This window comes from Eretmochelys imbricata, chromosome 21, assembly GCF_965152235.1.
Source record: "Eretmochelys imbricata isolate rEreImb1 chromosome 21, rEreImb1.hap1, whole genome shotgun sequence".
Taxonomy (NCBI): domain Eukaryota; kingdom Metazoa; phylum Chordata; order Testudines; family Cheloniidae; genus Eretmochelys; species Eretmochelys imbricata.
The window spans coordinates 10,648,615-10,665,252 of record NC_135592.1 but is presented as its reverse complement, the minus strand read 5'-3'; the positions used below and the strand labels follow the sequence as shown (position 1 = coordinate 10,665,252).

The 16,638-nt window shown below is 53.9% G+C and overlaps 1 protein-coding gene across 2 annotated transcripts; it reads left to right on the top strand.

The window, feature by feature from the left end:
- The first annotated feature begins 4,846 nt into the window (after positions 1 to 4,846).
- On the top strand, positions 4,847 to 14,248 carry LOC144278221 (suppressor of cytokine signaling 2-like). 2 transcript variants are annotated; one of them, XM_077839442.1, is made up of 3 exons: positions 4,847 to 5,070; positions 12,180 to 12,458; positions 13,476 to 14,248. In XM_077839442.1, the coding sequence occupies exons 2-3, from the start codon at positions 12,305 to 12,307 to the stop codon at positions 13,955 to 13,957; spliced, it is 636 nt and encodes a 211-aa protein (XP_077695568.1). In that variant the 5' UTR covers positions 4,847 to 5,070; positions 12,180 to 12,304; the 3' UTR covers positions 13,958 to 14,248. The 2 variants fall into 2 exon arrangements, with proteins under 2 accessions (XP_077695568.1, XP_077695567.1); XM_077839441.1 differs by having other exon boundaries at positions 4,847 to 5,126.
- Positions 14,249 to 16,638: the final 2,390 nt, after the last annotated feature.

Below are 16,638 nucleotides of genomic sequence, written 5' to 3'. Positions count from 1 at the left end.
GGGGGGAGCTGAGTTGGGCTCCAGCCTGCCTGAGGCTCTCTGCCACGCCCTTGGGTCCATTTGTGCTGGTAACCCCAGAAAGGGTGCATGCCCAGAGGCTAAGCTGGAGAGAGGGCTGAGTCTCCCACCACCACACTTGGGCTGCTGACCACCTAGATATTGAAAACCAAAGTTGGGGTGAGGCTAGGGCCCTGTCATGCCCCTCGGGGTGCCCTAGAGACCGACCCTGTAACACTCCCCTTTGTGGGTCATTAAAGTCAGGGTCTAGCATGTCTCAGGCCATGTGCAAACCCTGTTTGTTTCCTGGGAGTTGGAAACCCTCTCTGACACCATGGCAGCTATTCACTCCCACAAGCTGCAGCCACGGGTTTGATGAATGCAGGCGCTGATGAAGGCAAGTGATCCTTGCATGGGAAAGGCCAATGCCCAAGAGGGGCTGAGCACCTGCAGCTCTCGGTTAAGTTAGCTATGTGTGGGGTTTGGCCCAATGTGATTGGCTGCAGAGTGCTAAATGGCCCTTCAGTGGTAGATGGGAACGACTATTCTGAGGGTCAGAGATCTGTTTTTGTTCCCAAACGCTGGGGCTGTGGAAGAGCAAACCTTCCTACATAGAACTGCAAGCTGTATTCGTCACAAGTGTACAGCAACACTGGGCTGGCAATGCCCCCTGTTGCCACAGGTTCAAATCCCACTAGGCCTGCCTCAGCCCTTCATCATTCTCTGATCGATAACCTGAGTTGCAGGGAGTTGACACCTGTGGGAATGAGCCCTTAAATCATGAGGGCTTGTGCCGATATTAAGGCTTCTGTGAGCACTTTAAGAGTAAGTGGTTTCAGCCCTCAGCACCAAGCTATTGTACAGGGCCGGGTGCTGCCCTCCACCATGCTGCGTCTGGGGCTTGCAAAGCAACTTGGGATCCTTCTGCTTTCACGCCAGGCAAAGGGGAGTTAGTTCTATTACTTCGTTGAGAACGTGCCCTAGAGCTGAAGGCAGAGGGTTCTGCGGAGCGAGGTGGTAAAAACAGCAAAGCCCTTTCTGTGGCATTGCTGGTACCAGTGGTGAAATACAGATCCTAATTTTCCTAGGTCAGACAACACCCCGCCTGAAACCGATTTCAGCCACGGTTACAAGCTACCCTGAAGGCTGCTCCTATATAATAAGAGATTCCAGGAAAAGCTCAAAGGCCTCTTTCGTGAGGGGATAATAAGCCAGAATGACTCCATTTCTTTTAGGTAGCTGCAAGACCCCTCTTCACCTCCAGAGGGTGCCCAGTCTGCATGCATTTCTCGCTCTCTCTCTGTCCAAGGAAATTTCCTAGAAATTCTTGGTTTATTTTTAACTGCGCCATGGAAGCCGAGGGGGAACTACCCACCCCCTCCCTATCCTGTTCTCCCCAGCATTTCTCATGCAGGAAGCAGAGACCAGCGCAGTGCCTGATGGGAGGTTACATCATGTATAAATATTCCATCTCTGGAGCTTTCAGCTAATGCCTTAGACAGATTTAGCCTGGGATTTTCCAAGTTGCCTAAGGGAGTGAAGTGCCCAACTTCCAGTGACTTTCAGAGGGATGTGAGCCTCCGGCTCCTTTGCCTTATATCCCACGGGGCAGGGTCCCGCCTATGCCAAATAGTCTGCAAGTGGAAAATTGCCACACACCCACCGCGGCCCTTGTTGTGACTGTTCTCCGGATTTGAACACCTTAGGTTAGTGACGAGCAAACAGCAGAACAAGGGACTTAAACAGGCCTCGTTGCTACAAAGCCTTTCACCTACTAATGCACATTAGCCAAGCCGCACAGTCCCATCAACCCCCCACCCCCTTTTTTCCCCTAACAGTGGATAGCAATGTGGGACACACACAAACTACACCCAAAATTCTCTAGTGGAGCCGGTAACTTTGGGTGTCACCATTTCTGGGTGCTCAAGGGTAGAGATACAGGGTTGGATCTTTTTTGGAGATGCTGAGCACCCATAACCCCATCTGTCTTCAGTATTAAGCACCTCAGACCAGGGACCGAGTCTTCCTATGTCACTCCAGCACAACGCAACCCTGGTCATGAGTGGAGACCCTGGGTGCTCTGTGATACAAATAATGGCAATCACGTGTGTGAAATCCCTGCTGTATCTCAGCAGCGTGGCTTTGATCTTTCAGCGTTATGGGTGGAGAACTTGCCTGAGGACAACTGCATCATCCTCTCCTGGGCAGCTGCCTTCAAATCCAGGTCACCTCTGCGGTAACCAATGGATGGGGCAGAGATGGGCTATGAAATTGTGACTTACAAAAAATGAATAGGGATGGTAGATAGAGCCTGGGGTTGGGAGTCAGCTTTATAGCTTTAGGCAGGAAAGTGGTCTAGTGGTTAGAGCCTGGGCTTCGGAGTCAGGACTCTGGGGCTCTCTTCCTGGTTGTGCCAGTGACTTGCCAACTAACTGTAGGCAAGTTGCTTTTACTTCTCTGTGCCTCAGTTTCCTCCACTCTGGCAAATGGTACTTAGCCCTCAGTCTCACTAAGATGTTGTGTTTAGTTAAACAAACGTGTGTAATGTGCTGTGAGATCCTCCGATGTAAGGGGCTAGAGAAGGCCAAAGCATCTCAGCAAAGGCTATAGGAACTCTGGCAGGGCTGCTGAGGAAGGCAAACTGCAGGAAGAAGTAAAGCAAAGGGCTTACCATTGGTGCAGAACTTGTGTTCAGCTCCAGGCACGGCTAACCTCACCATGCAGATCTGCACATGCTTTCCCTGGGCTCGAAGCTGATTCCCCCCCCCACACACCCCTTTTGCCGGATTTTGTGCCGTATTAACTCTTCATTCACTGGGATGAAACAAACGAGATGGGGAGAGAGGGAGGAGGTGAGTGCAGAGTCTCTGCTTTAGAGAACGAACTAAAGACTGCTTTTAGATGCCCTCAAAATAGGCCTTAGTCCAGGGGTACACAGCTGCAGCAGGAGGCTCTGGCTGGCTCTTGGCTCTAACGAGCACCAGAAAACTAGGTTACACTGAGCTGTCTATCCATCCATCCAGGTTCTTATTCTGGGATGAAGTTCAACCTTACTCTGGGCCCAGGCATGGCATCACGGGAACTTTGGGATTGCCTAGACCCCAGGCACAAGCTGTGGCTGCCTTAGGATTTGCTGGACAAGTCTAGCAGCAAACCCAATGCTGGGAATAGCTAGGTATGAGTGTGTGGGGTGGGCGGGTAAGGAGTGAGATCATCTTTGCTGTAGCCCATTGGCTGGGGAGCTGGGGCAGGGATGATGAGGTAAATCCCATGGGAGGTTTTCCCAGAAAATGTCCTGCAAAGATGCCCCTGCAGCCTGGTCCCTGCCGAGGCTGCACGTACGTATTTCTACCTTGCTCATCAGTGTGATGTTAGCTGGGAATGTGCTCACAACTGGGCCTGGCCCTGAGAGGAGAGACAGCTGTGGTATCAAACGCAGGGCTGAGCTTGCGGGACAGGAATGCACAATGTGTCCCCTCTGTCTTTCATGACACTTTAAGTATAGGAAAGGTGAGGTTCCCTGTGCCATGCGGCGTGTGGCTGGGAGCCCCCTGCCATGCAGCCCCAGTAAAGGGATAACACTAGGGGTGACTGTTCATGCCTGATATTCCCCATGGAGCTGGAGCTGCAGGGCTCAGAGTGGGGGCGAGGGTGGAGTTAGAGATGATTGAGCACCTCTCTTATAGGGCATCCCAGCTTCTTTCTTTCTCTCTCTGGAAGGGGGCTGGATGGGCCATGCCCTCACCTTGCCTTGGGGACAAATTGGGCCTGTTTCTATTCACGCCACTGCCCTCCACTTCAGTAGGCCCGGCCGTTGGATGATGAAGTAAAGAGAGAGAGAGCCCATGATGGGAGGAAGGGGAGCTTCCCCAAGCCCCGGGTGCGCATCCTGCTGACTGGGGCAGGGCATGCTCTGTAGGTCAGTTTCACAGGTAGGGCAGGGGATCAAAACGTTTCTAAAGCTAAATGTCCCATGTGATCAATAGGGTGACCAAGGAGCAAGTGTGGAAAATTGGAACGTGTGTGTGCGTGTGTGTGTGTGGGGGGGTATAGTTGCCTGTATAAGATAAAGACCCCTAATATCAGGATCACCCTAGTGATCAAGCATCTTCCCAGGACAGGACTTTGCCAGGACAATGGGTCTAGGGGGGTGGCATTATTAATGTCTGATCTCTGAGCAGGATCTGCCCCTTGTTCCAAAATCCTGATCATGTAAACCCCCCCCATGCCTCTGTGGGGTTTGAACCCCTTGGCCTTTAGCATTGAACCCAGGCTGGAACTCCATGAGTTGGCAGCAGCAGGAGGCTGTTATCCACCAGCGGACCAGCCTCTAAAGGGGCAGGAGACCGGTACCCTCAGGTTTTCCTTCCTCTTCTCCCAAGTCCCACTGTCTTGCGGCAGCTTCCTTGCAACGCAGCAGCAGGGCTGGACGTGCCCCCCCCCCCCCACCTCCTGCAGCGCCCGCCCTCTCTGGGTTGCCAGGGGGCCCCCTCCCGGCTCTGCCCAGCGGGTGGGTCCCTGGTGCTGCCTTGGGGGAGGCCGGGGGGTCTCCAGCCCCGTTCATTGCTCCGGGCAGGGAGCTGCAGCGATCTGGAGGCCCGTGGGCGGATCCTGGTCGCTCCCCCAGGGGCCATACACGTGTCTTGTGGTGTGTGTCCCCCCCGCTCCCCTTAGACGCTGCTTGGACCCCCTCTCCCCACCCGGGCGCCCCCCAGCTCCAGCGGGCAGGGATGTGGCCGCACGAAACTCCTCCCCCAGCTCCCCGGGGAGGGGCCCCCCCCCCCGCGGCCAGGCACTGTCCGGAGCTGGCGGGGCGGGGCCTGGAGCCCCGCCCCCAGGGAAGAGGCTGCAGCGACCCCGGTACCTGCCCGGGGCTTGGGGCAGGGGGGCGCCAGCCAGCGGCCCCTGGTGCATTGAGCACAGGGGAGGGAGGGTTGCCAGCAGATTCCTTCCCCCAGCTGAGCAAGCACCCCCCCCCCGCGTGTCTCCCCCCCCCCCAGCAGCCGGTGACCCCCCCGGGATGGTCACACCTGGACGCGCTCACTCCTCCCCGGCCCGGCGACCGGGAGACAGGTACCCACCGCTCCGGCCGGCGAGCGCCCCCCCCGGGCGCGGGCAGGCGATGCCAGGTGTGTGCTGCGCCGGGCGGCACCTGGGCGGGTTGGGGGCTGGATAAAGGACACGGAGGGGTCTTGCAGGGAGATTCCCCCCCCCCCCCTCCGCAGGGTGGATCGTGCCTCCCCTTGGGATGACTTTTGCACCGGGCGGGGGGGATGCTGGGGGAGGGGGTTGTGTCTGGGATCAGCAAACAGAGCGCAGCAGCTGGGCATTGCGCCCCCACCCCCCTTTTTTGCAACGCTTCTTCTTTTGTGAGCAGAGTCCCGCGTCGCCCCCCCCCCCCAGCTCCAGGGATTTTAATGCCCGGTCCTTTCGTTCCCACACAAGGAGCAGTGAATTACTGATCACTTATTACCAAACTCTTCCCCCCCCCCCGCGCCAGCCACTTAGCTGCCCCTTCCCCTAAAACAGCAGCACCGTGTGGGGTGGGGGGGTAGGAGCGTGTGCGGCTGGATTAGCGAGATCCGAGGGGTGGGTGTCAGCGGCAGAGATCCTTTCCAGGGCTGCTGGCCCTGCAAAGTCTCCAGCAGTTATTCCCGGGAAGCACAGCCCCCGGGGAGGGTGGGCAGTGGGTTCTGTGGGTGGCCAGAGGGGCTGGAACTAAGGGTGCTGCTGCACCCCCTGACTTGAAGTGGTTTCCATCATATGCAGGGTTGACAGTTTGGGTCAATGGCTCTGAGCCCCCCCCCCCAAATGGTTCCAGCGCCCCCCCGTGTGTGGGTGCTCGGCAACCAAGGGTGCCAGGGAGCCTCTGTAAGGGAGTCAATCCTCCTCAGTACCAAGCTGTTTCTGCCGGGGCGCAGAGGGGTGCATGCCCCTCTCTTTGGCTCTGGGCATTTGAGGTGCCAGCACAAACCTGGCTCAAAGCAGGAGCCTGTTGGACAGCAGAGAGGTGGAATGGGGGAGGGAGGGGTTGGCTCCTTGGCATTCTGCTGAGTCCTGGCTCGCTGGCTGGTGTCAGTTCTCTTCCCCCCGCCCAGGAGGAGCCCAGAAGATGGGGTCTGGGTCTTGATTCCAGTGTGGGTCGGTTGCCTGCAACTTCTCCCCTCCCATTGCGAGTCCTTTTCTCCAGTGTGACCAAAGAAACCCACCGAGGTGCAGTGTAGCCTGCCCTGAGAGCTGGTGTTAATAACCCTGTGCTGGGTCTCTAGTGCCGCTCACTGGTAGAGAGGAAAGTGGGACACAGCTGACTGCAGACTTCCCCAGCCTAGCTGCCAAGGGGGAGCCGCAGCCTCAGGGTTTGATTGACAGGCGTCTTGCTCTCACCCTCTCCCATGCTCCTTGGCTGTTACTGTCGACTTTCAGCACCCTAGGCTTTGCCATGCCAGATCAGACCACTGGCGCATCAGGACTGGTAAGCCCATCTTTGATGTTTCCCATGAAGGCAAATAATGCACGTAACCACTTGTTCCAGGCGCTATTTTCATAAGTGGAGTTCCTGACCTCCCTCAGACAATCGGCTTATACTCTGTGCCATGAGCGTCCATCACCTTTATCCTAGTGGGAATAGTCACACGTGTCTTCTCAGTGATCGTAAAACTGCCTATCAGAGAGACTTAGGTTTGGGGAGCCATGGTGAGATGGTAACAGGGAACCTGTGAACAGAAGGGACAGCAGGCTTAGAGCTGGGGAGAGCTTTAAACCATAGGATAGGGTGATGGTTCGCAGGAAGAAATGACCACAAGCTCCTTAAAACAGACTATAGTAAAGGAGGGAGACAAATGTTTGGAGGAAATGTAGCAAACCTGTTCCCAATGGTTAAATCAAAAGAGCACCCTAGAGGAGTCTCCTTTCTAAAACCTCTTGTTCTTGGTCATGGGCCATTGCCCATTCTGTGCCCACATGGCTAGGCTGGCCCACGAGGCAGGGAGCGGAGTCACAGGGACATATTCAGACTTGGTGCCAGCCCCTGAGACTCCGCTGAAGTCAATCGTGCTTTCACCCGCTTGTGAACTGGGCCCCGCAGCCTCTTCTCCGCTGGGAAGCGAGGTGGTGTCAGGACACGTGTTGAGTAACATGATTGTAAATGCTCAGTGTGAAGGAGGATGTGTTGTCCTGGTTCGCCGTGGTCCGCAGACTCTGTCAAGCAGGACAGTCCTTTGGCCTGTGCTGAGCTAAGCTGTGTGTGACCTCATGAGGGCTATCCCATGTTATTTCCATTGTAGACCAAACGCCCGAATGCAGTGACTTCTCTGCCGTGGGGGTGATGGAAATGGGTGGATGTGATTTCAAATAAATAAACAAAAAAGCCTAGAAGACATTGCAGCTGCAGGCGTCTTCTACCTGCAGGGAGTTCATTTCCTGAAGACGGGCCAATGAAAGAGACCGTATCCACTTGAAAATGCAGGGAGAGGGGAGGGATTTGGCCGGGGACATGGCTCGGTAGCTCGCTGTTAATGTTTGATGATGATTGTCAAGTATGTTGCAATGTATGTCCTGGCGGTTTTTCAGCGCTCCTTTAGGATGCAGGCATGTCAGTGTCATGAAGCAGCAAGCTCTGTTGTGGTTTTATTGTCCTGGGGAGATCACTTTCCAGCTGGAGAGGGAGGAATCTGACTTTCCAAGGCATCCTTCTTCCTTCCTTCCTTCCTTCTATTCTTTCTTTCTTTTTCCCCAAGATGACTTCATTTTTTACAGCCTTTGGAGATGATCCAGAGAAGGTGAGTTTTCAGTGTTTACATTCCAGTCCTCAAGCCCCAGCATCTGGGATGAGCTGCCATCCTCCAAGCAGATGTTGTTTTCCACTCCAGCCAGTAAAGACTTCAGAACAATACAGTGTTGCCTTGCATCCTGATTGCCTTATGTATTTGAAAACAGTGTGACTGAGACTCTGGGCCCCCCAAGGACTTCACAGATATCGCTATGCCTACAGTGACACAAGTTCATGGGAACAGCAGGGGCAGACCTCAGATCCTTGTGCTCAGACCCCTGCTATATGAGCTGCCGGAGACTCTCCACTGGCTGTTAACACAATAGAGGCTATGGCATGCAACTGAATAGTTAGAATGCAGTGGTGTACACTCTGCCAATTCTATTTAGCATTGTCTCATTTTATTTTTAAAGTGCTCTTGTGGCTGCACAAACAATCAAACTACAGTCAGGGACTGAAAGGCTGGTGTTTTAAGGAGTAGCTTAAGCCAAAAATGGACCCTGCATAAGAGAGACCGAAGACGTGGATGGGGATCAGGACTGGAGTGGTGCAGGACCCATGTCAGTTTGAAGGTCAGATGTCATACTGGGTCTAGAAACCAGCGATGAACTCAAGGCATGGAGTTTAGATCTGGGCTGTCCCAAATTTGGGTGGTGTTTGTGTCGGGCCCATTAGAGAGAGGTGCTCAAGCCTCTGGATCCAGCACTCACTGGGGAGAGGGCTCTGGATCCAGCACTCAGTGTACTGATTATTTTTCCAGCTATGGTGGGTTTTACAGATAATAAGGAGTGAGGAAATTAACAAGCCAGGGAGGGTGAAATGTTTTACCAGCAGGGTCAGAGCCTTAGTGCAGTGGGGGGTTATTTTAGCAGAGCCTGGGGAGAATACACTTGATCGGCACCTGCACCATTGTGTTTTATACAAAGCTCTGACAATTCCTCCTTGTCAATTACTGGCAACACTGTTCCACCCTTTACCCAGAGCCTGGAACTGTGGTGCTCTAAAATGCCCACCAGAGAGGCAGCATGCTGTTAGATAAAAGCCTTCTAACCTTGTTATCTCTAATGTTCTACCCGGGGGGGTGGGGGGGAGCTGTGGGATAGAAACCTCATGGCCATGGTGTCCTTGAATCTTCTCTTCCTTCCAGCTTACTGACTATCTCTGTGAGACCTTGGGCAAATCAGTGACCCTCCCTTTGCCTCAGTTTCCCCATCTGAAAGACTTCAGGGACGTTGTGTTGATTAAAGAGTGGATGTTAGTACAGCTTCTTGAAGATGGTGCGTGTGGGGGGGAGAAATGTTGGAGCTGTGCTACATTTTTCCTCATGCAATCCATGTAGGTGTTAGCTCTCTGAAGAGACCCTTGCATTCAGATGGTGGAAATAATCCTGATCAGAATAGAGGCTGAAGTTTTCGGTCCTGGGTACCGAAAGCAAAGCTCTTTAACTCATCATTAAGCTCCTAAATAGAAACAATCGCTATTTGGATTAGTAGCACCTAAGGTGCTGTACAAACATAATAAGAGACCAGTTCCTGCTCCAGAGAGCTTGATGTCTGAATAGGCAAAGCAGTGTGGCAGAGAGGAAGAGTACTGGGCAGCAGAGGTGTTGAGTCCCTGCAGCTCCTGTTGACTTCAGTGGAATTTGGGGGTGCTCAGCAAATCAGGCCGAGTGGGGCTAGGTGAATTTAGGAGGCTAATTTTAGACACCCTCGGTTTGAAAACGTCAGTCAAATCTCATAAACCCACTGTGGCGAAGGGGGTCGGAATTGGCCCTTGATCTCAGCATGGGGAAGTGGGGGACTCTGCCTAAGTTGAGCCTCAGCTCTGCACCCTCCTGATCCTCCCTCCGCCCTCCAGGGTCAGATCTCTGCCACATTTGTCTCTTTTACCAAGCGTCAGTTCATTCCTCAGACAGCAAATCCCTCTCCATATAGACCAATGTAAATCCACCCTCATTAGGATTCCAGAGCAGTCCTCTCCTGGCAGCCGTCTGCCCCTGAAATGCTCTTGCCTGGCCAAACGAGCTCGCTTGACCCCTACCTGTGCCTGGCTTAGAGGGCAGGGCCGGCTCTAGGTTCTTTGCCATCCCAAACTCTGAGAAAAGCCAAAAAAAAGGGGGGGGGGGCAGAATGCCGCCCCTGGAATTGTGCCGCCCCGAGCACGTGCTTGCTTTGCTGGTGCCTAGAGCCGGTCCTGTTAGAGGGGAATTAATTCAGTTGGCCTAGGGGAAGCTCTGGCAGGCAGAGGGGAAGCAAAGGCTTTAATCACCTTGGCCAGGGTGGCAGCCAGTGTCCCAGAGACTTGCTCTTGTTGGAGGGTTATCCAAGGTGAGAGCTGCTGTCGGAGGAGTTGAATGCAGCAGTTGGACAGAGGCTGGAGCCAAGGTGCAGGGGGAGGTGGATTTAAATAGCCAAACAGTGTGTTTGTTTTATGCTCCAGCACTGGGAGGATCGGCTGCACTGTGTGACCTATGCATGGTGGAGTCTCTGCAGCAGCTCGAGGTGGGGAGAGAGCCCGGGTAGGTATCTGCTGCAGCTGGCTCTGGTGCCGGACTGCACAAATCCACCAGCGTCATCTGTCTTGTTCACCTTCTCTTGTCTGCAAGCTCTTTCCCTGCACCTGTGTGCCCTTGCACCATATCCTTCCTCCTTGTCTGTGCTTCCCAGTTTGCTCTGGGGGGGACTTTCATAGGCACAGCTGGGCGTTAGGCACCACATTCCCATTGGTTTCCCATGGGAGTTGGGTTCTGTCATGAGGGGAGGGGGATTGTCTGTTAAGGGAGGTGGGCTTAGCCCCTTGTGACTAATTATCTGCCTCCCTGGTGGTGGGTCGGGGGCTGGGGATCAGGTGAGACCTGCAGATCATCTGGAAAGGGGCCAGGTGGTAGGACCCGGTTCGCTGGTCTTCTAATTTACATGGGATTATTTTAGTTTGGAGAAATAAACTCGTCCCTGAAGGCAGGGACTGTCACCTCCACCAGGAGGGGGCTGTTGCAGGGGCACTTCCAGGGCTTAAATTCAGGGCCCTGAAAGGTCGTCAGGTTTGAAACACTAAGACCCATCAGTTCGCGTGCCGGTGGGGCTGATGGAGCGCTTCACATGAGCAGAGCAGATAAACTCAGGAGTTTGCTGTCTCTTTAAACCAAGCTCCTCTCCATTCTGCTTGGTGCTTGGCAGCATGGTGCCATCTCTCAGTGTCTGGTGTTTGCCAAAGTGGCCTTGGCTGGTATTTGAGATATTGTGGTCTAGTAGTTAGAGCAGGGACTGGGTGACAGGACTCTTGAGTTCTAATCCTGGCTTCAACAGTGACTTGCAGCCTGACCTTGGGCAACTCACTTAATCTGTCCATAAAAGGGTGAGAAGGTATCCCCTAATGACTAGATGAGATAGAACCAGGGGCTTCTCTCTCTTTCTAGGGTCCCCTCATCAGGGCTTCGCTCCTCCCGGGCTCAAGGGAGCTCAAAACATGCTTAATGAAGCAAGGGTGTGAACCAGCATGGCCATTGCTTAACCCACTGCAGCCTTGAGCACCAAAAGTTAGAGTCAGCTATTGATTCATATTAATGGCACCAGCCTCCAGGCCCCCAGGGAAATCTGGTTTGTTACCTGATACCTCAGTGAGGGTGGCAGGATCTGGTCTATCCCTTCACCACCTTTCATTTAAACAGGGCAAATAGCATGGTGACGGAGGGCTTGGTGGCTTTCATCCTGCCCATCTCATTCTTAAGCTGGTCTTGTCTATCTGAAATGTTAGGAGACAGACATAAAAACCTGTCAGGGTTCCATCAGCCTAGGATATGGTTTCCAGGGCTCTGTCCATTCCCGGATGTTTCCCCCACTTCCCCTGCAGCGATGGTTCCATGTTACAAGCTCTTCCCAATGTAACTCAGAAGCGGCTTCTGTATTTCCTCACATGCATAGAATTGGACAGAAATAAACTTTCATGGTTTTTTGGGTTGGGTTATATATATATTTTTTTGGTTTACTTTTTTCTCCCCCTAAGTCCTGAAATGTAATTGAAACACATCAAAATCTCGCCCCACGATCTAGAGCTGGTGAAAAACCCTGGAGAAAAATTCACAGATTTAATCCACATTTAGAGTATTGAAATTTTGACCCCAAAAGCCCTTTGTTGAAAGTTGGATCATTTTGACCAGCTCTACCCCATTCTCTTATCAAGCTGCAGCAGTCACCGTGTCGGCTCTTGTCCCTTCCTATTGTCTTTTGCTCCTCATCGCCGTCATTGGATTTGCTACCTCCAGCGTAGCAGTCTTGTAAGGAACGCCCTGCAGCAGCTGGCGGTGTCAATAGTGATGGTCTCTGGTGATGCCAAGCTCCTGGGCGAGTGGCTTTGTACAGGTTGGGCCTCCTAGTGCTGGTTTCTCCTTTTTTTACTCTTCTGTGTTACCTTTTAGGTGTAGAGAAACCATATGAGATGTCCCCAGTGATTCCAGCAGCATTCCTTTCCCCGAGCGACCTCCCCTTGATCGCACCTTGAGATGCCCTCCCTGAGCCCCCGTGGCCAACGGAACACTGGACCATGAAGTCCCCCAGTGCTGTGATCTGCAGGGAGAAGCCGGCTCTGAGCGTTTACTCTTATGGCTCTGAACGGGATGGCTGGGAAGAGGCCAGGGATGATGATGACGTGAACTCAGCCCAGAGCAACTGCACCATAAGCCACCTGGAGCAAGCTGGTAAGGGAGGATGGATGTCCAAGAAGCTGAAACCTATTATCACAGACACTAGACATGGGCAAAGCTATTAGATCCTCTAGCCTCACCCTTCTCCAGCCCAAGGCTGTTCCCTAGAGACTATTCTCCAGGGCTCTGTCCAGGCCAAGTCTTAGATATCCCTAGAAATAGCTTCCCTTGGTTCTGGCCATTTGCTTTCCAGCCAACCAGATCTCAGGGTCAGGAGACAAGCCAAAGCAGCTAATGATTTTTGGGTGTCCGTCTTGAGACTCCTTAAATGCGTCTGATTTCCAGAGGGCAAGTGCTCAGCACTTCTCTCGGGCTTCTAATGCAACCTCAGTCATGCTCTGAGAACTGCACACACACAACTTGTCAGTAGCCGCAGCAGACAGATCACTAACTGGCTGGGTCATGGAGACCTGAATTCCCTTCTTACCCTTACAAGCTTTCCTCTGGGTCAGAAAACATGGGCTGGGCAGCATGGCCTCACCCTGGGTTGAACAGGGGCCATCAGCCTCCGGGGATGTCAATCTGGCAACTCATTACTCTCATTAAATCCCCAGGCATCAGTTTGCACCAGTGGGGATAGCCCTAGAACTGCCTTTGCTGCTGGAGAAATCTGCACCAGGGGACAGGGAAATGGGCCTCTGTTATTTGAACTGTGGTAGACCCGGCCCTAGAGGTCAGGGCCCCAGTGCACTCGGAGCCCTGAAGAGCTCTCAGACTATAGACAACAGGTGGAGAAAGCAAACAGCTGGGGGGGAACACGAGGAAGCAATGAGGTGATACTGGTCAGCACAAAAACATCGGTCACAGCACACTAGCTGCCTACCCATTGGCCTTATACCTCTGCCCCTTCTATTCCCTTGTCCCCCAGCTCCTCTGGAAACCTCTTGCATGGGACAGCCAGCATGCTCCTTCCACCTTGACTCTTCCCCTCTCTGTGACCCTCAGGGCCAGCTTTGTGGGGTGAAGCGCCAGGGCTGACCTGCGTGTGACGGTGCTTTCTCTCTTGGGCAGGTTGGTACTGGGGTCCCCTCACCGCAGCAGAGGCCAGGCGCATTCTCTGCCCTGCCCTGGAAGGCTCCTTCTTGGTGCGCAACAGTTCCAGCCCAGACAACCTGCTCACCCTGTCGGTCAAAACCTCTGTCGGGCCCACCCACATCCGGATCTGCTACAGTGCCGGCCGCTTCGGCTTGGACTCGTCCGTCCTGGCCAAGCCCAAGCTCCAGAGCTTCAAAGACGCCATGGCCTTGGTCCAGTTCTACTCCCTGGCCTCGCTGAAGCAAGCCGAGCGGCTGGGGCCATCGGAGCAGGAGATCACGTCCCTGTCCAAGGATCCGGCCATCCACCTGAAACTGATCAAGCCCCTGTATGTTTCTGTGCCGGCCTTGCAGCACCTGTGCAGGCTCACTATCAACAGGAGCACCCGGCAGGTCACGGCCCTGCCCTTGCCTGGGAGGCTCAAGGATTACCTGCTGAAGTACCCATACGTGCTCTGAGAGACCCCGCACCTCTCCATCCGACCCTGGCAAAACATGGTGCTCTCCCCGCAACCCACTCCGCTCTGGTGCCAGCACGGATGGACTCCGAAGGGCCCCTGGTGTTGCTCAGCTGGAGTGCGGCAGAACGTGGCTTCGGGGTCAGGTACAAGTGTGAGGGGCTGAGCGAAAGGCAGGGTCTCCGGAGCTGGGATCGAAGCAGGCCGGGAGCAGAAAGCGTGGTTTTTTTCAGTCTTTCTCTGGCTCTGGTGTCCCTAGCTAGGGCCGATAATAAAAATTCATTGTACTATTGTTTGTTCTCCCATTGCTACATCTTTGCACTGACTTCTGCTTGCTTCACCGAACGTCCCTTGGACAGGGCTTCCATTATGGCTGTTGGGGGAGAGGGTGGGCTGGTTTGGGTAGGGTTTGATGGTATTTCTTTAATATAACCAAGTCCTGATGCATGTCTGGGGCTGAGATTTTTTTTTTTTCCAGAGCGACTGATGTTTTTTTCGGGCCCAACTTGAGACACCGTAAAGGGGCCTGACAGAGGGTGGGTGCTCGGTGCTGCCTGGAAATCAGGCCCCTTTTAAGGTGTCTCCAGCCGTGGACCCAGAATCCCTGGTCACTACGGGAAAATCTTGACCTGGGTTTCCCCAGTGGGGGACTAGATCTCCAGGCATCTCTATGGTGGAAGCAGCCGGGGCTAAAACACACTGAAGCTCAGCTCTATGGTGCTCTTTACACCCCAGCAATTGCTCCACTGGGGGTTTTAAAGCTCACCTCAGACAGGATTGATTGGCTGGCTTCTCTGGAGACGTGTGAGGGAAACAGGCAGACTGCTTTCTCTGGCAGCATGTGGTTCTTTGTTCCAGTGTTTTGCTAGTTGCACGAGGCCCAAGTAAAACCAGGCTCAACTGCTGCTCCCCTTCCCAGACCAGTTCCTCCTGCAGCACCTTCTTGGTCTGTCCACAGGGCACAGCCAGAGTTATACTGGTGCATCCGGGGAAAACCTTCCCCGCTCCCATGAGGCCTTAGCTGTTCCTACCACAAGGAGGATGGTGGGTGGCTTCTCCCACACATGGTGCAACGTCCTTGGGAGGTAGGCGGACTGGCTCACCCTGTTCCACAGACCCCGTCAGCCCCTTCTCCACAAGCCCTGCATTCGAACCCTGACAGTTCTGTAGCCCTGCTTAGAAACACAACTGAGCCGTGATTCCTATTCCCGTGGGAGCGGCGGGGGGGATGTATTACTCATGCTGTGTGTGGAATCTACCACGTTCCCAAGGCAGGAGGAAATTCACCCCTGTGCAGAGGGCCACCACAAAGGCTACGTGCCCCTTAAGCCCTGGTTCACTGTTCCCATGTACCCTGCACAGGGCTGAACTTCCTGGTCAGTAACCTCGACCCAGATGTGTGGGCAGAATGACTGCATTTGGGGTAACTGGCCGTGCGTTTTTGCAGCTGGGTAGTTCTATTAAAAAAAAAAAATTTGGGAGCAGTAGCTTAGATGGTCCCTACCTCGAACCCTGCTGCCTTCCTCAACTGGGGCTAGGTACAAGTGTCTGTAAAACAACAAACATGCTCCTGTTTCCTCTTAAACAAACAACCGGTGCTACCGTGGATTCACAACCTTGTGGGGCTTGGGTGGGGAGTGTGTGTGTGTCCAAGCCTTGCACGCGTGGGGTGCCGCACGCGTGGGGTTTTATTAGCCTTTCTCCTTGCAAACCCCGAGCCTCTGCAGGAGGGTTAGAGCCTCTCACAAGCTTTTCTAGGAAAGCGTGATAACAGGCACATCTGCTTATCGTTCTGCCAGTGAAAGAAGGGGAGAGCAAATACGTTAGCCCAGCGCAGTTCTTGGAAGCCGATGCCTTTCAGTTGAATCTGTGCAGGGAGGATGAGACGCACTTTGGAATTACCTGCCGTGGGTTTGCAGTTGCTGCATGTCAGGAGCAGCCTGGTGCCTGGTTTATTGTTGTTTCCTCTTTTGGAGCTCCAGATTCTGGATTTGCTTCCTGCGAAGCTGCTGAAAGACTTGAATGAGGGGCTGCCCATGGCCATCACGCTCTCCCTCTCTGAGGGAGGCAGGCTGGTTTATTCCTCATCTTATGTTGACGCCCCAGTGGCGCTAAATCCTTCAGGGCAGGGGACGGTCGTTTTGTTTTGTGGTTTGTACAGCACCGAGCACAATGGGGTTCTGCTCCATGCCTGGAAATTCTGGGTGCAAATATGGTATAAATAATAATGGCACTTAGGAGGAAACCCTGTCCTTCAAGCCTGTGCATTTAGTACCATGGGGAAAGGCAGAGGCTGGAGCCAAGAAAGCTGGGCTCCGTTCCCAGCTCTGCCACAGACTCCCTGTAGGACCTTGGGCAAATCACTTAAAACCCAGGTGCGCCCCTCTGGTTTCATGAGGGGACTGAGTTCCGCCAGTCTCTTCTGGGAAGAGTAGAAGAATGGGGAGGGGAGGCTGAGTCCAATGTCTTGCTCCCTGGGACCGCATAGAAGCCCCTCAGCCAGGGCTCCGTATGTGACTGGTTCCCTGGGTGATGCAGGGAGAGAGCCAGGGGATGAACCTGGCATGGTTCCCTGGCTCACCCCAGGGGCTTCCATGTGGAAATCCAAGCGGGAGTGACTTGGCAGCTGGGGGAGTAAGGCTGGCACTGGGGTTTATTTGGTTTGCTGCTGGTTTGTCTGTT

What these genes read in the sequence shown, in the direction of transcription:
- LOC144278221 (XM_077839442.1), top strand. Translation starts at nt 12,305, where the DNA reads ATGAAGTCCCCCAGTGCTGTGATCTGCAGGGAGAAGCCGGCTCTGAGC. An exon ending in AAGCCACCTGGAGCAAGCTG is followed by an intron (nt 12,459 to 13,475) that starts GTAAGGGAGGAT and finishes TCTCTTGGGCAG; the next exon opens with GTTGGTACTGGGGTCCCCTC.